General features: G+C 40.2%; 2 protein-coding genes and 1 long non-coding RNA gene across 3 annotated transcripts; 1 reads left to right on the top strand and 2 right to left on the bottom strand.

The window, feature by feature from the left end:
• The first annotated feature begins 2762 nt into the window (after nucleotides 1–2762).
• LOC110940589 lies at nucleotides 2763–5167 on the top strand. Its single transcript, XR_002593330.2, has 3 exons — nucleotides 2763–3179; nucleotides 3317–3417; nucleotides 3502–5167. It is a non-coding gene; the product is annotated as an uncharacterized LOC110940589 (long non-coding RNA).
• Nucleotides 5168–7115: 1948 nt separating this feature from the next.
• On the bottom strand, nucleotides 7116–7841 carry LOC110943145. The gene has a single exon (XM_022184901.1). The coding sequence runs from the start codon at nucleotides 7839–7841 to the stop codon at nucleotides 7116–7118; it is 726 nt and encodes a 241-aa protein (XP_022040593.1).
• Nucleotides 7842–9364: 1523 nt separating this feature from the next.
• Nucleotides 9365–10019, bottom strand: LOC110943144. Its single transcript, XM_022184900.1, has 2 exons — nucleotides 9834–10019; nucleotides 9365–9724 (listed from the first exon to the last, which is right to left on the bottom strand). Exons 1-2 carry the CDS (start codon nucleotides 10017–10019, stop codon nucleotides 9365–9367), a joined length of 546 nt encoding a protein of 181 aa, XP_022040592.1.
• Nucleotides 10020–21488: the final 11469 nt, after the last annotated feature.

A 21488-nucleotide genomic window follows, 5' to 3' on the forward strand; every position in this document is an offset into this window, starting at 1 on the left:
GGCGGCCGCCCATTTCAACCAATGAGGGGCAAAAGCATAATTTTATTTTGAACTGGGGGCGAAGACATAATTTTAAAGTGGGGTCAAAACCGTAATTTTAAAGCGAGTGTAAAATAAAAAACTGAGGGTAGAAGCGTAATTTTTGAACCTATGACAAAATCGTAATTTTGAGCTGCTGGCAAAAGGGTGATTATATTTTTTAGGTGGGAGGAAAACGTAATTTTAAACTGAGGGCAAAACCGTAATTTTAAAATGGATATAAAATAATAAAATAAAAGAGGGACGGCCATCCATTTTGACCAATGACAGGAAGCACTATTCCCTGCCATTGAAAATGTATGTGTTGAAAATTCATTGTACCAAAAACAGATAAAATATCTATTGATATAGCAACCAGAAACAAATAAAAACAGTATCACTACACCCTATGTTACAAGTTATAATCCAAAAACTTCAAAAAGGGTTGGTTGTTGTTAAAACATTGATAAAATATTAGAGTACTAGGTTATAACCTCGTGTATTACATGGGTTGAATAAATGAATTTTATATACCAAATAATAAAACATTATCCTTTTAAAAGTCTCATTTATTGTACGGGTTGAAGAAATGTAATTCTATATATTAAATAATAAAATAAGTTATATCTATAAGAACCATATGTATTGTACGGGTTGAATAAATGTAATATTATATACCAAATAATAAAAAAATATATTTACAACCATTGTATTACACGGGTTGAATAAATGTAACATTGTTTACCAAATAATAAAAAAAAGTTATATTTTTAAAAAGCCTCGTGTATTACATGGGTTGAATAAATATGATTTTATATACCAAATAATTAAAAAATATATTTTAAAAAACTAACGGATTTTTTTTATATTCAAAGTAGGATAAGATTGAATATTAATCTAAACTAACGGATTTTTTTGTATTTAAAGTAGGATAAAATTGAATATTAATCTTTATTTATTTAGTTGATATAAGATTGAAAAATCATATAAAATGAGAGAATGACAAGTGTAGATATAAATATAATCTTTTAAAGAATTTATAATCGTATACTCAAATTAAAAATATTAACTTTTTTTGTTTCAATTTTGTGCTATAAATAAAAAAAAGGAATACAATAAATTAAAGTTTGAGATTAAAAAAAAAGACCAACGTTTTGGTATATCTTTTCCTTTTTACGCATAAGCAAATTCTCAATTTTTATTATTTACAATCATGCACGTTTTTTTAGCATTATCTTTTTTACGCTTAAGCAAATTCTCAATTTTTATTATTTACAATCATGCACGGTTTTTTAGTATTATAAGATTGAAAAATCATATTTATATTTATTTAGTATTATTAATAATTTTAATCAATTAAATGAGAAAATGACAAGTGTCCCAAGACAGGTTTCTTTTATTATATAGTATAGATATAGATTAGATATGATTAAATATTATTGATAATAAGAATTTGTATTAGATTAGATTTATTATTATTAGTATTATTATTATTATTAAATTTAATCAATTAAATGAGAGATTGACAAGTGTCCCTGAGATGGTTTCTTTTATTATATAGTATAGATATGGAAAATATGTAAGGAAGAAAATATTATATTATAAATTATAAACCTATAAATTAGCAACTTCTTTATGTATAGATGTCTTGTACTTTTAGTTTTGGGAGTGTTTCAAAAAAAATTGGAATTTTCCCTTTTTAACCCTGAAGTATCAATGTTTGACAATTTTAGTTTAAGGTTTTAATCTTTGGTAATTTAACCCCCTTGATTAATTTGATTTTTCACTTCTACTTCAAAAGTTTCCATCTTATACAATCTAACCCCTTTAATTAATTTGGACTCTCACTTCTAATTCAAAAATTTCCGTCTTTTACGATTTAACCACTTTGAATTTTTTTACTTTTAACCTGAAGCTTTTCAGCTTTTGCAACTTTGACCCCATATACTTTTCATCTATCGCAAGTTTTGTGTTTAACGTTTCGTTCTAGATTTTCCGAGTTAACATGCCACAACGTGCCTGTGGAGTTCAACATTTTTTCATTTACTTTATCCTGTTTGACAAGCACGTCACAACGCGTCTATTTTTCTATGTTTGATAGGTCTATTACAATGCGTGGGTCATAGATCGGCTCAGTTATTATTTTTTATATTTTACACACAAGCTCACGGTCATGTAAGAAACATTTGCTTTTCTTCTAATATGATATATAACTAACGCATCCCCGCGCCAATGATCTCTAGATCAAGTGGTGGAAGGCTTGCATTTCTCTTGAGAGATGCAGGTTCGACTCCCACTTGGTGCAGAGTGAGGCACTGGTGGGCAATGATAGGAGACCCATGGAAACCTGGGTTGGATCCTTGAGACAAACGCGTTTTACCGGTAATTTCACTGTCGTGCCTATGGGCGAGTAGGTTACCGGATTTTCCCTAGAATTGGTGGTGGACTCGGGTTACTCTCGGAGTACTCCGTTTGTCCAGTGGGTGCCCCGAGAGTGCTCGGGATTGAGTTTGTTGGCCGTTCAAAAAAAAACTAACGCATCCCCGCCGCATTGCGGCGGGTGGTAATTCTAGTTTTAACTAATTTTTAAAGAATTTTTTTGATATGTGGGCATCTCTACGTTTGTTAACGTTCTCATTCAAAATACTACTTTAGTTTGGTGTATAATATTCGTTGTAATTAAAAACCTATAAATAAGCAACAAGTTTCAGCTTATATAGGTTGTACTCTTGGCATTGGGTGCTTTTCAAAAAAAAAAAAGGCTTATGTGTTCTGCTTGTCTACACATCTACCATCTTCCCCAAATAAAACCCTTAATTCATAAAAATTATCCGGTGTATTCATGTGTCCGAGCGTTCTCTCCAAGTTGTCACCACCGCTGCTGATTGTTTCTGTCGTTCCTCGCCCACTGACATCCGCCACCACCAACGCCACGTACAGTGGTCATGGACACCAAAATCACCCACGCCGGGTTCATCATCACAGCTATTGTTGAATGATGGTTAAGATGGGTTATGTTGGTGATCACCCGGTCATGAAGAAATCGTCGGTACGAAAGCAGTTGAGGTGAAGATAGACGGTGATGATTGGGTTTTCAATAAAAGGATGACAGGGTTTTCGATTTGTTACTACTAACAGTCCACCGATAATCCGGTGATGAGGTATTGTCTGTAACATTCCATGTGTCAGACCAAAACCTAAAAATTATTGCAGTTTGAAGGTTTATATGAGAAATTGAATGAATGAATGATGAATGGACGATATTCTGTAAATTAACATGTGGTTTGATTTAATTCAGGGGCAAGCTACTTTATATGCTATCAAAAAACTGAAAAGAGTGAATTCAGTGACAATAAGGAGCCTTCTTTTGCTTTCTTGAATTCTCTGCTCCTTGGAGAGGTACTGTTTGAAAGCTTACTACTATAATTTATGGTTCTTGATATCGCTTTAAGCTAAGATTGTTCCTTATTGTTATGTTTAAAGTGGGAGGATCGCCTGAAGAGAGGGCGATTTCACTCGCTATGATGTTACTGCCCACGAAAGTAAGGTATATATATCAATTTAATGTCTTTGTTTTAAAAAGTTGCGCCTGAGGCATGAGGCACTCGCAACGGTATGGAAAACACAGCAGGGTCTTGAGGTAGTGTCTCATGCGTACCTGCGTACCTGGGTCAAAATTAGTCGTAAAGTAACACCTTAATTGCGTTTTTGATGTATGTTAGTGTCAATATAGGAGACTATAGTTCAATGAACAGTAATCGGGTGCTCACGAGGGCCCGTCCGTGGTTTGGATATGAATAAATATGGAGTATCCCAAATGTCCTTTTCTTACGGCACCTCTCATATACTCATGAGTCATGAATATGCTTCGTGTTCCATATAAAATAACTTAAAGAAAGTAAAGATATCTGATTCTGTGAGTCAATATACTTTTTGCCAATTGTTGACCCATTCCCTTCTTTTACATTTTCCAAATGTGTATAGAAACAGGATTATAAAAAAAAACTAGAATAACTATGTAAATGTATACAATTATAATAATTAGTCAATAATTGTGAGTATCACGACTATTAACTATTTTCAAATATGATTGTAATTATAATCGTCTATATATCATGGAACTAATATACTTTCTAGAAAAATTAATACATACCAAAGTTACAATTCCATAATAACCAAGAAATGGTGCCCTACTCCATAATAGAGGTGCTTTGATATATTTAATTTATCATACCTTTGTTATCTTCTATATTTTGAACTTCTTTTCCTCTTTTGTGTGTTTGTTATTCTGTAAATATTCAAACTCGCACAACACACAGCGAAGCTGGCTGTAGAAAAGAGTGACAGAGAGGTCAAAGAGGGCAGAAGATGGAGAGAGAATGAGAGAATTACAAGCTGGATTGCGGGGGTGCATATCTGATCCTAAACAACTTTCAAGAGACATTACGGAGGCGTAAGACAAAGGCCATGGGGAAATGGGCATCCGAGATATGCACTCCTAACAAAGGCGCCAGTGTTTGGTTGTGTACATTTGAAACAACCGAGGCTGCAACCGCAGCTTACGATCAAGCTGCACTTGAGTTCAAAGAGGCGAAGGCAAAGCTCAACTTCCCAGAGCTTCGAGCTTCGTGACATAACCACCAACATCACCACCACCGCGACACAAGTACACAACCACCCGCTGCCACCTCATCACAGCCTCCAAATCCTAGAATTTAAGTGAATGTGTTCAAATTTTGGCTGTACAATGTGTTCAAGATAAAATACATAGCCACTGTGGTTTTGTTCCAAACTTGATACCCTTGCTTTTATTTGTATGCATATTAGTGATATGTTGTTTTGCCAACATATTGCATTTGCTAATTGGTAAATCCTATAATAATTTGTTATTTATCGTCCTTGAAATTAGTGATTTCGCATTGAATTCAGGTAAGGAGAGGTGCAGATAGAGTAGATATCTACATCCCTGCTTACTCTACTATGGCTGAAAGGTTGGCTGTTTCAAGTGACAAAGGTTGATTTTGGCCCATTGCAAACTACATCAGACCAAAATAGTGGATACCAAAGGTATATGTATTCTGAATTTAATATGTTGGTGATCGTGCATTTACTTTCAACTTTGATCCTTTATAGTTTTCATTTTCCGCAATTTTTCGCTTTATGATTCGTTCTAAATTTTGTGACTTAACACATCGCAACATGTGTCTTTGGTTTTACGTTTTTACGTTTCGTTCTAAATGTTGCGAGTTAACATGACGCAACGTACGTGTGTGGGTAAATGTTTTTACATCGTCTATTTTTTCCCGTTTAACATGTTCAACATAACGTGCGAGTCCTAGATCGACTTAGTTATAATTAAAGAATCTCCGCCGCAATGCGGCGGGTCGTAATTCTAGTTATTCTAATTACTTACCTCGAACTATCAACCATTTTAGATGCAGTAGGCCTTATGGCTTATGGTATGGTATTCATTACTGAATTCTTTGATGGGTAAGACTAAATTGACCTTGATAGTTTAGCGAATGTCATTTGTATTGTTGGTGAACGGTTGTGTGAATGCCAAGACTTCATCTTATGCATGGTATATAGGGGTAAAGTTCTTGTAAAAATAATCTTAACATACTAAACATACAAATTGAAGGAAAACTCAAAAAGACAAGGTGACATTTTTGTAATTATCAATAACTATCAAAGTTACTCTACAAATATACCTAAAAAACCTAAAAAAAAAAACCTAAAAAAAACCTAACCCCCCCCCCACCCACCCACCCCCAAAAACCTAAAAAAAACCTAAAAAAATCTAACTTCAATTTGTATGTTTAGTATATTAAGATTATTTGTATTTGATCTTTTGCCTGGTACATAGGTACCAAACTGTTTACCCTTGTTATATATTTTTTGTAACAGCTGGGATTTGTTGTTTTCGTTTGCTTGGAAGATACTATAGGAGACGAGTGTAGGAGTGGCGGACCCATGAATTATTTTCTAGGGGTGCGAACGAGGGTTTCAACCAACTTTTCAAGGGATGCAATCGGGATTTTTGTCTATAAAATACATTTTTTAAGGGATGTGTCCGCCCACCCACCAACACTTGAGTCCGCCCCAGGAGTGGAGACCTGTGAAGTGAAGCTAGTGAACTAGAGGACATAAATGGATGTTGTAATTTGTTAATAACTAGATGTAAGATCCGTCGCGTTGCGGCTAGGGTCTTACATATTACGACACAATGAATCTACTTTATACGGCTAGGCCCTTACAAATTACGGCGCAATGAATCTATTTTATACTTTTCTATCGACCCGCTCGTTGCGTTTTAAAACCACAAACCTAAGGATTAACTACACACCTTTGTATCAAGTTAGATATCCAAACGATCACATTGTGTTTCCAAATGTCTTGTGGAGGGAAATACAAATACAAATACCCAAAGTACCGGTACCGAAAAACGGGAAAAGTGGGTACCGGTACCGAATATACCGGTTCGGTACCAGTACCGGTATTTACCAGTATTTTACCTGTAAATGCCGGTACTATTCCGATACTGGTACCAAAAAAGCGGGGATAATGGGTACACACACAATTAAAGAGAGTTGACCCAAAACAATAACCCACACCACCTAGTTGTTTTGTAAAAGAAAACCAATGTCCAAGAATATATGCTTAGAATACAACTTTTAATGCACCATAATGTTCAAAATTAAAAATTAACAAGTCTTAAATACCCACAAAATGAAAATAACTTCCAAAGCCAAATGTAAAAACATACCATACACATTAAAACAATATTGCATGAGGTACAAACAACAATAGCAAAAATCTATTGCAAATTGATAGTATATAAATTTAGGTATTTCAGATTTCTTTGTACAAAAATTACTATTTAATAGGTTTGGAATTCTGTTGTGCTCTGACTTGATTGGGGTGTTACTCTATACTTTTTTTTTAATGTCCAACGAAGAAACTTTATTAAAAAAAAAAAAGATTACAAGTGACTAGCTGGTAACTAGCCCAAACCAAAACTGCACCAACAGTCTGTTTAAACCTATTTGACAGCCAACAATCTGTTTAAACATATTTGACACCCAGGTTACATCCTATCATCCCATCTTGTGCAGATTGAATCCATTCCATATTTCCCAGTCTAAAGACACTTCCTTAGATCTAGATTTGACCCATACGAAACTTAGACTTTTAATATCTGAGACCGTCTTCTGAACCGATGGACTTGCCTGGTTAAAAACTGTTTCGTTTCTTACTTTCCACACACACCATAAAGAAGTCAAGCATACCGCATACAAGGCTTTCTTGAGCTTAGCGGACCCCGGAGTGTGCACGTCCATGTCCAGAATGTCTCTTATGCTGAAAACAAAGGCGTTTGGCAGCTTACACCATTGTGCAATAACCGCCCACACGGACTGCACAAATCCGCACGAAAGAAAAAGATGTTCAGTGGACTCCGGTTCATCACCACACAACGGACAAAGATGCGACTCAACATTAATGTTTCTGCGGACCAAAGCGCATCTCGTCGGCAACCTATCAAGCTCCGCTCGCCATGCTAAAAACCCAACCTTTTTCGGGACCCAACCGTTCCATATGAAAACATATTGGGGCAAAGTGTATCGTGCATTATGGAGAATCTCCTTTATGCTTTTGACCCTATACACGCCTGAAGAGTCTTTTGTCCAGGTCCATTCGTCTATGCCATCTGATAAAACTGGAATCGCAACCATACTTACAAACTGTTGCCACTTCGCCTCCTCGACATCGTTTCTCGACGATCTTTTCCACTCCCATTTCCATCGCAGCCCATTGATACCCATCTCGACTCGGTCCGCAAGAGTACAAAACTTATTCTTCTCCAACTATAAGAGAGACGGAAAACTTTCAGCCAATGATGCCTCCACGCACCATCTGTCCAGCCAGAAAAGAATCCCCGACCCATTACCCACCACACCCTTTATGGACCTTTCCACGTCCACATTTGCCTCCTTAAGTACCTGTATATTTTTTTGCAATTTGTTTCCATGTTCTTGCCACAGTTAGTTTTATTGGGATGGGATTCCACGCCCGATTGTTATGATGTATAGCCCATATAACCCGTCTCCACAGCCCGGATTGTTCATTTTTGAACCTCCACCAGCACTTCGCCAACATAGAAGAATTTGCGTCCCTTAACGAACCAAACCCCAAGCCCCCATACTCAACTAGCACTATAACCTTTTGCCATGCAACCCAGTTCATTTTAGCCTTCTCCTCCGATCCTCCCCAAAAAAAGACACGTCTCAACCGATCCAACTCCTCTACGACCTTCTCCGGTACCTGGTAAAGAGAAAAGTAGTAACTTGAGAGTGAATTCAAGACGGACTTTATTAAAGTGACCCCCCCCCCCAAACGAAAGGGTCTTTGCCTTCCAAAGAGACAACCTACCTCGAACCATATCCACAGCCGCTTTTCCAATTTTTGCACAAGTTCATATTGGCTCCCACTTGGAGCCCCAAAAACTTGAATGGAAAAGTACCTACTTTACAGTTTAATAAATTCGCCATTTCGGTTATCTCGTGTTCGTCCACCCCAATTCCGTATAAACAACATTTAGCCATGTTCACCCGTACTCCAGAAACCAAATGAAACCCCCTTAATACCCGTCTCAAATTTTCCACATTTACCCTTGACCATTCACCCAAGAAAACTACATCGTCTGCGTAGATAAGTTGAGATAAGACTGGCCCTGACCCCGTGCATCTAATCCCATTGAATAACCCAACCGCACAAGCTCGCTTCATGAAACCCGTTAATGCCTCCATAGCCTAAACAAAAAGAAAAGGAGACAACGGGTCTCCTTGTCTAAGGCCACGATAACAAGAAAATTCTTGAGTCGGGGATCCATTGACAAGGATCGACGCCCGTGCCGAAGTAATAAGCGCCATGACCCACTTTCTCCATAAGCTCGGAAAATTCATTTGTGTCATAACCGAGTCCAAAAAACCCCAATTAATTGAATCATAAGCCTTGTCAATATCGACTTTGAAAAACATACCTTGCCTTTTCGCCTTCCTCATCCAACCCACAATTTCGTTCAACATCAGGGGACCGTCCGTAATGCTCCTTCCCGCCAAAAAGGCGGACTGTTTTGCCGAAACAAGCTTACCGACTACCACTTTTAATCTATTTACTAGTACTTTTGACAACACCTTGTTGATGCAACCCACAAGACTGATAGGACGAAAGTCCGCGAAAGGCGACGGGTCATTTACCTTAGGTATAAGGCCGAGCAACCTGGACTAAGTTCCGCCTTGCTGTAGAATTCTTCAAAGAATGCAAAGAAATCCCCTTCTAAACTCGCTCAAAACCTCCTTAAGAATTTAAAGTTAAATCCATCGGGTCCCGGTGCACGATCACCCTCACAATCCCACACCGCATCCTTTATCTCCCTATGAGTAAACGGTCGTATCAAACTCTCCGCTTCCGTTTGGGATAAGGCAGCCAAATTCGGGCACGACATAGGAGGTCTCGTGTCTATCGGCTCACGGATTTTTTTTGAAAAGAAGTCAAAGGCGATGTCTTTATTAACCGGTGGGGACGTCTCCCAGTTCCCATCCAGCAGAATACCATTTAACCTGTTAATCGAGGTGTTTGCACTCATGATTCCATGAAAAAATGACGAGTTTTCGTCCCCTTCTAAAGCCCACCGGACACGAGCTTTCTGCTTTAAATCCATACTTTTTTATTCTATCATGTTCCTTTAGAAAATTTTTACACGGAATTCTACGTTCCAACTCAGCCGTGGTAAGAGATCGAGAATCTGCTAGTACCTCCAAATTTCCAATTTCTTTTTTAACCTCCTCATACACCCCTTCTACCCTTTTCTTTTCATTCACCACCCACTCCTTAATCCGATTTTTAAGGAATTTAAGTTTTGTAGCCAAGCCGACATCGGCCGAACCATTAAACTTAAACCCCCTGCATTTACCAATCACAAACTCCTCGAACCCCGGCATCAGCATCCAAGAGTTAAAAAAACGGAATGGAATGTGGCCGAAATCTGAGGGGGTCGTAGACAACACAACGGGACTATGATCTGAGACATACCTGGATAAAGCGGTGACAGACGTCGCCGGCCATTTATCCCTGTTTATTGACACACCAAAAACCTGTCAAGTTTGCTCACCTTCTCCCCCGAGTCAGACATATAAGTAAACTTATGTCCTCCCATTTGGAATTTGTATAAATCTGCCACTTGGATGAACGAGTTAAATACCAAGTATTCAAGGGAACAAATTCAGAATTCATCTTCTCCTCCGGTACCCTTACATCGTTGAAGTCCCCCCATCATGATCCACATTCCGGAAAAACAATCCCTAACCCGTAACAATTCCGCCCATAGATCCCTCCTACTAACTGGATCGTTTGGAGCGTAGACGTTGACAATGTTTATACGGTCACCCGTTGCTACCATGATACCCGAAATTAACATAAAGGGCTTGTGTTTAATTACATCATCATGGTAAAAAACATATGGATTCCACATAGACACGATGCCACCCGACCTGCCCTCTGCGAAAACGTGTTCCGATATAAAAGTTGTCCGACCCCAAAAAACATTTAGATTAAACCGAGTCTCTTCATTTAATCTGGACTCTTGAATAGCCAAAAAATGTGCACCATGAGCCGATTTCAGACCCTTGATCCAAGAAGACTTCCTAGAGTCCCTCACCCCCCTTAAAGTTACGGAGAAAAAATTCATTGGATCACATTGTTGACACCCTCCTCCTCAACCAGTTCCTGCACCTGAGTTTCGAAGCCTTCCAAACCCATTCCTACCAGAACCCCTGCCCTCACAGTCATGTCAACCTCCATTTCCAGGTCACCCGTTCTAATCCTTGGCGATGACATGTTCGACGGACAAGTCTGATGTAATTCACCTTCTCCATTATTAACCTCTAGAGCCTCCTGAGTTGTTCTAAATCTTGGAGGTGGTGGTGGAGTATTTAGGTCAATGGACCCAACAACTGTTGAGTCACTAGAGTTACACATTCTAATAGGGGGCCCCTGCACCGACCCAATGGAAGGTGGGCTGCGGACATCCCTAGTTCTTTTACCCAACCCAACCGAATAAATAGGCCCATTTAGTGTTCCTCTGTTTTGTCCAGTCAATGGAGTTGACGTGTCCTGGTGAGAGCCTCTGACACAAGTTTGGACAGTGGACCCACCATTATTTCATAGGAGCCCCCTAGGCGACTCTCCCTCTTCCCTTCGTTCCCCATGCAACATCGTCTCGGTATCCCCCCTAACCACCGGTTCGTTTTCCACCGGTTGTTCACCGGCGTCTACTTCTGACGGCTCCTCCCTGAATTCCCCAACCTCCATCTCATCGTCCGCCTGATGTCGTTCATTCTCGTTCCCTGGTTTCAAAAAAACCGACGTTTCTTCGCCATAGAACGTCGGAGCCCAATTCTTCGTCTCCTTTGTAACCCAAATGCCATAATCCTTCCCATTCCAATTAATAACAACTGATTCGTCGATCCTCTGTTTTTGTTTGGTGAGAATGTGGCAGTGACCAACTGAGGTATCTACACCTTCCTAGTTAAATTCCGACGGCCAAACGATATGCCCAAACAATCTTCCTATCTTGTCGAAGAAAGTATTTTCTCTTAGTTGGAATGGAACCCCCATGTGTCACACCCCGAATTCCACGTGTCACCGGTGGGCCCGGTGTGGGGTACAGTGACGTAGTTGGCATCGTCATAGACAAACAACACAATATAATAATGCACAGCGGAAGCAGAATAGAAACATTTCAACTTTAATTAAAATGCAATAATAAATATCACAGTCGTTGAAATGGATCCACAGGCGGATCAATAAAACAGAAATAAATAGTTCAACAGATAAATGTCGTCCGAGTTTGCGAGACTATGGTGGACGCTCTCTAGGAAACAGCCAGCCTATTTCCGTATAGTACCTGCACTTAATCTTTTGGGAAAAATACGTCAGTTTACACTGGTAAATACAAATCAACCGACTCATTTTGAAAATGATTTAAAATTGATTTAAATGCACAAGGCATAAATATTTTATTAACTTGGGATAATTATAAAATATAAACTTGTGAACGATTTACATGCACTTATATCTCTGGTGGCCCGGGATCTACTGTCCGGGCTAGAGATTTAATTGACACACCACATCAAGAGTTATACACGACGGGTGTACGCCTACACCCCGTGCTCTGGTCGTGGCCATCTCGTAAGAAAATGCCAAGGATATCCGGGACATGGTCAATAACCCCCCAAAGCCTTTAAGTAAGACAAGACTGTTTAAACGAAATCACACAAGCTATTCAAGACTGTACACCCATAGGGCGCAGGACTTGTGCGCCCGATCAAGCGGTATTTTAAATACCGTACCCCAAGCCCGTATAGGGAAAATAAGTCAAAATGTATTTACCTGAGCAAGTATAAGTCACAAACGATAAGTGTTGGTAGCTTTTACCGGGCTTCCTAATCTGGAACAAAGGTTTATAATTAACCTATTAGATTCCTAACGGCCTTTTATTTAAGCTTAAGCTTTGACCGGTTAGTTTTAGGAATGATACGGTTTACGCACGATTAAGCGAAAGACCGGATAGAATGTGATTTAGACCCGACAAGTTTGAATACTTGTATAATATGGGTATACTAAATACATTCTGGATTTTGAGGTAAAAATGATAATGTTTGACCCGTCTCGGTCAATTTACGCAAACTAGTTACGTAAACCGAACCGAACGCGATAAGGGCGATACGGGTAGCCAAAAGATTCAAATGCAAGTTTCCTGAAGTAATATGCTTAGAATATGATATTATATCAGTAAGTTATGTTCTATATTGCCCGGGATAATTTTAAACTCAATTTATGCCTTAGAAGGGCATTTTGGTCATTTAAAAGATAATAAAAGGGTAAAATTAGAAATCTGAGTTTCGGGTCTGGTTCATACAGTAAATATACTTAATATAACATATTATATCAGTAGGGTATGACCCATATATCAAATTTACCATTTAAAACCAAACTATGCACCGTAGGGGTAATTTAGTAATTTCACAAGGGCTAAAAATGCCAAAACTGGAAGTCTGAGTTCATATACTTATACTTACTGTTTTTATATGAAAATATGCTAAACACATCAGTAGGTATAGGTCTTATATGTTTAAAACAAGTATAACGCTTTACTATGCGTTAAAACGCTAAAAATACGATTTAAGGGCGTTTCCGGGTTTTCACAATAAATCTGAGATTTTTATATTTCCAGAAGTCTTATAATATTTTATTCATCATACAAAATCAGTAGAAAAAGGTTTCGGGTCAAACGGATGTGTAAAACTCCTTTTATGGCTAAAACGGTCAAAACCGACATAAGCCGAAATGACTACGTGATCTAGGATCCGTTCAGCCAAAAATTACTTAAAAATCATCAAAATTCCCAGAATATTATATATAATCAGTTGGTAAAAAGTTTTGTACCAAAACGTGGCCAGAAACGGGTTCTACGCAAAAAGGGCCGTTTATGTAAATTTATAACATAGTTTACGCTAATGGCCATAACTCACAATCTGGACCACCAACTGATCCGAAACTTTCGGTGCAAGTTTATATAATAAAAATAAAGATTTCTATCCTTTCACTTTTCCAAAAATCCCGTTTTAAATCAAAAAGGGCAAAATAGTCAACTTTATGCATAAACCGGAAACATGCATTCGAATAGGCTAAGCATAGACTCAATCCAAGAAATTTCCAGAAAGTTTAACTAAAATAAAAATAGTCAAAAATACTTTCCAATACAGATCTTGTACATGCATGTACGAATCCGAATCGATAGTCTACGAAATAATCGTTTTACAAGACTTTCGGTTCCGATTCGTGGCTATACTATAGATTGTCGAGTTGATGATGATTAAAACACATTCTTATATGCATTACAAGTTATTTTTAATGATCAATCAGGTTGCATGTCATCTATATCATTAATCATATCATTTTTCACAAAAATTGCTTCTGTTGACTTTTTAGAAATAGGTTTGACTCGACATTAAGCATGCATGTAGTGGGAATCAGTTAGTAACCTTTAGAGGGTTTGTTTCCCACATAAATACCAATCTATAACAAGTTTCAATTCGAGAAATTACTGAAAGAAATCCGTTTAATCAGAAAGTCAAAGGTTATGAACACCCAGTTTGACTTTTACTAATAATCAAAGCAAAAACGGATTAAAGAACGAATTGAATGCTTACAATGGTCCTAAAGATGTTTAGTGGACACTAGAAGTCGGCCTTGATGCTCAGATTATCTCCAGAGAAGCTTTGAGAGCTCTTGCAAGTCTTGGTGTTCTTGTTCACTATTGTAAATGTCAAGAAATGAGCTAAATTCGGATTTAAAGCTGAGATTCTGAGGTTTACTGTTGATGGTAGGCATGCATGGCTCTTAATTGGTGCAATTGGAGGCAAGACCAGCTGTTAGCAACTCAAAATCGGACCCAAATCTGACCCAAACACGATTTCTGTCGCTGGGCAACCCACGCGGCCCGCTTGGGCTTTCCCAGGCGGGTCGCCTGACCCCTGTTTCAGCCAAACAACTTTCGTGTATTGACAGAATTGGTCCCTGAGCTTGAACGTGCCGTTTCGGCTACTTTTCTCGACCCGTAAACCCCCAAACTTGGTTTTTAAGAACCTTGGGACTTTTACCAACATGGTAATGCCCTCGGATAACTTTGCGCTCAACCGAAAAACCCTGAATTCGACGTTGACGCTTTTAGTCCCTTAAGTACGGTTTTGGCCATAACTTTCTCATACGTTGACGAAACTTCATGAAATTTTTACCACATATTCTAGTGAGTATATTTTAGCTATACAAAGCTTCGGGTCTGCCAAAAGTCCACTCAGAGGTATAAATTAAACATGTTGACACTTTTGGCCCCTATAGTTTGAAATACTTCACTTTTGTGCAATTTCCGCGTCGTATGATCCATGAACCATCCGTTAAAGGTTATAAACATTATGTGGGGTTATCATAGAGTCTATTTATCCATTGTTGACACTTTGGACCCTTACGTTCCATAGTTTTCACTGTTTGTCACTTTTAGTCCCTCTAAAGTATGTTTTCACATAACGGAACCTTATGACACGTGTCAAGACATTATTGGACGAAATTTTTCGAGGTGTTACATCCTCACCCCCTTAAAAGAAATCTCGACCCCGAGATTTAATCAAACAAATGGGGATATTTTTCTTTCATCGTGGATTCCACTTCCCACGTGTATTCGGGACCTCTACGGGCATCCCATTTGACCTTGACAATAGGCACATGCTTCCTTCGAAGCTTCTTTACCTGTCGATCCTCAATCGACAAAGGTTTTTCAACAAACTTTAGACTTTCGTCTATGTGTATATCTGTATGCGGTATAACCAGTGAATCGTCAGCGAAACACTTCTTCAAATTACAGATGTGAAACACATTATGAATGGCACTAAGCTCTTCAGGCAAGTTTAACTTGTAAGCGACTGCCCCGACACGTTCGATTATCTCGAAAGGTCCTATATATCTCGGGCTTAGCTTGCCTTTCTTTCCAAATCGCATTACACCTTTCCAAGGTGATACCTTAAGCAACACTTTTTCACCCACATCGAAGTGAAAATCTTTGCGCTTAGGATCCGCATAACTTTTCTGCCTATCCCTGGCAGCTTTCAAACGATCACGGATCTGAACGATCTTGTCTGTCGTCTCAAAGACGATATCTGGTCCAGACAACTGGACATCTCCAACTTCTGCCCAACAAATGGGCGATCTACACTTCCTACCGTATAGGGCCTCAAACGGCGCAGCCTTTATGCTGGAATGGTAGCTATTGTTGTAGGAGAATTCAATCAGTGGTAGGTGCTTATCCCAACTACCACCTAAGTCGATCGCACATGCTCGAAGCATGTCTTCCAGAGTTTGAATAGTACGCTCACTCTGACCATCAGTCTGAGGATGGTAAGCCGTACTAAAATTCAAACGAGTGCCCAACGACTGTTGGAAACTTTTCCAAAAATGTGACGTATATCTAGTATCTCTATCGGAGATAATAGATATAGGTATACCATGTAGCGCTACTATCTTATCGACGTATAATTGAGCCAACATATCTGAGCTATACGTCTCTTTGATGGGTAGAAAATGAGCTGACTTAGTCAGTCTGTCTACTATGACCCATATGGTATCATTTCCCTTTTTCGTTTTCGGCAACTTGGTGATAAAATCCATTGTCACCATTTCCCACTTCCATTTGGGAATTTCAGGTTGTTGAAGCAAACCTGACGGCTTCTGATGCTCAGCCTTGACTTGCGCACAAGTCAAACATTTGGCCACATACTCGGCCACGGACTTTTTCAAACCAATCCACCAGTAGTTTGATTTCAAATCCTGGTACATCTTATCAGCTCCAGGATGGACGGAATATTTAGAGCTGTGGGCCTCCTGGAGGATAACATCCCGAAGTCCTCCATATACTGGAACCCATATTCGTCCGTTTAGGCGTAGCATTCCATCTTTGTCGTGGGATAACTGCTCTTCAGTTACTCCCAACTTTTCTGCAGGATAGTTAGCTTCCAGCACAGCTTCCTTCTGTGCAGCTAACACCCTTTCATTCAAACTATTCCTTATTTCGATGCGCTTGGCATTGATTCTGATCGGTTTAACCCTTTCCTTTCTACTTAAGGCGTCGGCAACCACATTTGCCTTGCCTGGATGGTATCGTATCTCGCAATCATAATCATTTAGAGTTTCCATCCATCGCCTTTGACGCATGTTCAATTCCTTCTGATTGAACAGATGCTGAAGACTCTTGTGATCCGAATAAATGATACACTTGGTTCCATACAAGTAATGTCTCCATAGCTTCAATGCAAATACAACCGCACCCAATTCCAAATCGTGGGTGGTGTAGTTCTTCTCGTGCACCTTTAGCTGTCGAGAAGCGTAGGCAATGACTTTGCCTTTCTGCATGAGTACACAACCCATGCCAGTATGTGATGCATCACAATACACCACAAATTCATCTATACCATCGGGCAATGTCAATACTGGCGCATTGCTCAGCCTCTGCTTCAGAATATCAAAGGATTCCTGCTGCTTAGGGCCCCAATCAAACTTAATCTTCTTGCGGGTCAATGAGGTTAGGGGCGCAGCAATCCTTGAGAAGTTCTCGATGAATCTCCTATAATATCCTGCCAATCCGAGGAAACTGCGAATCTCGGTAGGCGTCTTCGGCTCCTGCCAATTCATGATTGCTTCGACTTTAGCGGGATCTACTTGGATACCACGCTTGCTAACAACATGTCCAAGGAACTGGACTTCACGAAGCCAAAATTCACACTTCGAGAATTTGGCATAAAGCTTCTCTTGATTCAGAAGTTTGAGAATACAACGAAGGTGTTTCTCATGATCAGCTTGGCTCTTCGAGTAGATAAGAATGTCATCAATAAAGACGATAACGAACTTATCTAAGTAGGGTTTGCAGACGCGATTCATGAGATCCATGAACGCGGCTGGTGCGTTAGTGAGCCCAAACGGCATCACTAGGAACTCGTAATGTCCATAACGAGTCCTAAACGCGGTCTTGTGTACGTCTTCATCCTTGACCTTCAACTGATGATATCCTGACCTTAGGTCAATCTTGGAGAAATAGCTTGCTCCTTGCAACTGATCGAACAGATCGTCGATCCTGGGTAACGGATACCGATTCTTGATAGTGACCTTGTTAAGCTCACGATAATCGATGCACAGACGCATCGAACCATCCTTCTTTTTAACGAACAAGATTGGCGCTCCCCAAGGAGATGAGCTAGGTCTAATAAAACCTTTAGCTAATAGATCATCCAACTGCGTCCTCAACTCCTTCATCTCCGTTGGTGCCAATCTGTATGGTGCTCTTGCTACAGGTGCAGTGCCTGGAATGATATCTATCCGAAATTCTACTTGTCTATCCGGTGGCAATCCGGGTAATTCTTCAGGAAACACTTCAGGATATTCCGAGATAACAGGAATATCTTCGATCCTCGGCTTCGGCTCATCTATGGTAACTTGTGCCATATAAATGACACATCCCTTCTGCATGCATCTGGATGCTTTGAGCATGGACACTTGCTCGGGCAATCCATGCTGGGTATCTCCTTGAATAGTAAGGGACTCACCAGACGGAGTCTTCACTATCACCTGCTTTCTATTGCACAGAATCTGGGCTTGGTTACTTGACAACCAATCCATGCCTATTACTATGTCGAATCCAGCTAACTTAAAGGGAAGCAAGGATAGCGGGAAAGAATGATTCCTAATGGATATAACACATCCATCTAGAACAGTCGAGGCGGTTTCTAAGGTTCCATCGGCTAATTCCACCTCATATTTCACACTTAAGGTTTTAACAGGAAGGTTCAACAGTTTACAAAACTTATTATCTACAAACGACTTATCAGCCCCCGAATCAAACAAAACTCTAGCAAAAATATCGTTTACAAGAAACGTACCGGTAATGACGTTATCATCAAGGACTGCTTCCTTTGCGTCCATCATGAAGACTCTCGCATTAGTCTTCTTTCCTTCCTCGGCCTTCTTTGCAAACTTTGGGCAGTTGGGCCGAATGTGACCCTTTTCGTTGCAACCAAAACACGTTGCATCCTTCATTTTCTTGCAATCCACAGCCTTATGATCTGTGGACTTGCAGATTCCACATCGTTTCTCCGAAGACTGGGATTTTGTTTCAAACCGACACCTCCCAAAGTGGTGTCTCCTACAAATCTTGCATCTGGGTTTCTCACCCGACTGATGATCACTTTTCCTAGACCCCGACCCTTTCCTGTGGTCGTTGTTCCCTCTATGTCGCTTTTCCGATCTTCGTGAGGCGTCATCCTCACGTTTCCGTTTGTTCTCCTCAGAGCTCTTCATGGCTCTCAATCTAACCACGTCTTGAGTGAGGGAGAGGGATAGATCCGCTACGGATCGAAATGTTGTAGGTCTTGAAGCTTTAACACTCGCCTTTATTTCCGGTGCCAGACCCCCGATAAATCGAGCAATCCTACGCGGCTCCGGGGTCACCAAGTAAGGCACTAAACGAGACAGCGTGTTGAACGTAGTAAGATACGCTTGACAATCGAGGTTCTTCATAACTAAGGATACAAAATCCGATTCAATTCGCTCGACCTCGTGCTGCGGACAGAAGTTCTCTTTGATCAGGGCCACAAACTGTTCCCATGACAAACCGTACAGTGTGGCCTTACCGGCAGCTTGTAGGAGTGACTTCCACCATGCTAACGCATCTCCTTTGAATGACTGGGACACGTACTTCACGACGTCCCTATCAGCACACCCGCTGATATCAACTACAGTGTCCATCTCGTCAATCCACGTCATGCAGTCGACGGCTCCTTTTTCCCCAGTGAAATCTCTGGGCTTGCAAGATACAAAGTATTTGTACGTACAGGACCTGCTGTACGTGTCACGTTTCAGTTCAATCTCCTGCTTTGGGACGCTGCTGTGGTTGGAGGAATGATTATCATCCTCGGCTTTCTTCGGCTCACTCTTTTTAGACGGCGGCTTACTATGAGCCCCAGAATGAGTCTTAGCCTTGACATGCGTCACTGAGCGGGTTCTACTCTGAGTACCACTAGATTCTTTGAACTGCCTATCCATAGCCTTGGCGACAGCATTATCAATCAGTGCTTGCAATTCTGCACCGGTAACGTGAATCTTCGCATTATCTGAGCGTTCCCCAGAATGACTGTTGGTTTCTTCCGATTTGGCCATCGTAGCTTTAAGCTACAATAAAGGACAAGGTCTTATTTAGAACCTAACAGTATTATCGTCCTAGACGATTTATTAACCATGGTATCAAAAACCTTAGCAGTTAATTTAATAAATTCATTCAGGCTCTTATTAGCAATCAAGGAATGAAAATATATATATTGGCACCATAGGCCTAGTCACAAGGACAACCACTAAATTATAAATTTAGATTTTTATAGGATTATAAATTGTATAATTAAACAAATAATCCTTTACTAGACAGAGAGTCATAAACCACAACTGTCTTTATATAACATAATCATAACCCGTAGGTATCAAGTCATTAATAGACTTGTGTACAGATATAATCTGTAGATATTTCTTTACTAGGCAGGGGGTCATAAACCACAACTGCCACTATATGACATAGTCATAACCCGTAGGTATCAAGTCATTAATAGACTTGTATACAGATAAAATCTGTAGATAATTTATTAAAAGGTGGGTCGTGTGATTCTATAGATCACGCTTAGCCCAGAATGTTAACATGTTCTCAGATGTTAACAGGGAGTTGAATCTTTTCAACCAGGTTTTACCATCAGGGCCAGGCCTGTTAATAAGGCATTCAGGCTAGGTTATACCTTACTAAGATTCTTATAAAATGGCAAATCAAATAAAATTGATATTTTCCATTATTTTAATATTATTCATGCATACAAATAAAATGATAAATTCAAATTAACCATTTAAATTTCCAATAAAATACCAGTACATAATTGCCCTAAACGGGACTTTGAAATAACATAACTAGCATGAATAACATGCCCGCGCAGGGGCTAAACAAGTACAACAATAACAAAATAAAATAAAACAAAACCCACGCAGGGGTTAACAGGATAACATACCCACACAGGGGTAGAGAAAGATAGATATACCCACGCAGGGTAGAGTACTGGAATAAATGTCCACGCAGGGACATGAGTACATAAAATGATAATTGAAGGATTCCAACCGATCCTTCTTGCCCCTTACCCTTGAGCAATCGAATACCTTCTTAAACATGCCACTGGTGCGTCGGCGATCCTCTCGCAATATTGTGCTGGAACTCGCGTCGGCATGCTATCAATCCCCTGCAGGATCTCCTGAACCTGCGGCGGCGACATCATAGGCGCCGGTGGTGGTGGCTGGTAGTGCTGCGGCTGCGGCGGCTGGTAAGGCTGCGGCTGCGGTGGCTGCTGGTAACCGGAGGGTAACCAAAAGTAGATGGGCCAGCAGCCCAAGGGTCTCCAAGTGGACCACTATGTGGGAGTGAGCTGTAGTTGGCAGCTTGCCAATAAGGGTCTCCCTGTAGTCCGTAACCCTGAGGGAATACCTGCTCGAACGGGTTTGAACTGAGCGGCACTAGCATAAGCCGGAAATCGGCTCTCCAAAATTTCTGCGGCGGCAGAGGCGGGATCGAACAGAAGTAACCTCCGATACGGGATGCTGAGACTCCCCTGTCTCAGACTCCCGGGTAGGGACGTGTAGCGGCTGCTACTAACAACGTGGAGGGGTGCCTATGCGAATCCTCCGCGCGTAGACATGCGCGCATTCCTCTGGCCTCTGAGCGGAGGAGGTAAACTGGTGCGCGGTGGTGACGGAGTGATCACGTCACGCCACAGGGCCTCAGATAG

Source organism: Helianthus annuus, chromosome 5 (assembly GCF_002127325.2).
Source record: "Helianthus annuus cultivar XRQ/B chromosome 5, HanXRQr2.0-SUNRISE, whole genome shotgun sequence".
Classification (NCBI taxonomy): Eukaryota; Viridiplantae; Streptophyta; class Magnoliopsida; order Asterales; family Asteraceae; genus Helianthus; species Helianthus annuus.

What these genes read in the sequence shown, in the direction of transcription:
- LOC110943145 (XM_022184901.1), bottom strand. Translation starts at nt 7,841, where the DNA reads ATGGGTATCAATGGGCTGCGATGGAAATGGGAGTGGAAAAGATCGTCG.
- LOC110943144 (XM_022184900.1), bottom strand. Translation starts at nt 10,019, where the DNA reads ATGCCGGGGTTCGAGGAGTTTGTGATTGGTAAATGCAGGGGGTTTAAG. An exon ending in AAGAAATTGGAAATTTGGAG is followed by an intron (nt 9,725 to 9,833) that starts GTACTAGCAGAT and finishes GATTTAAAGCAG; the next exon opens with AAAGCTCGTGTCCGGTGGGC.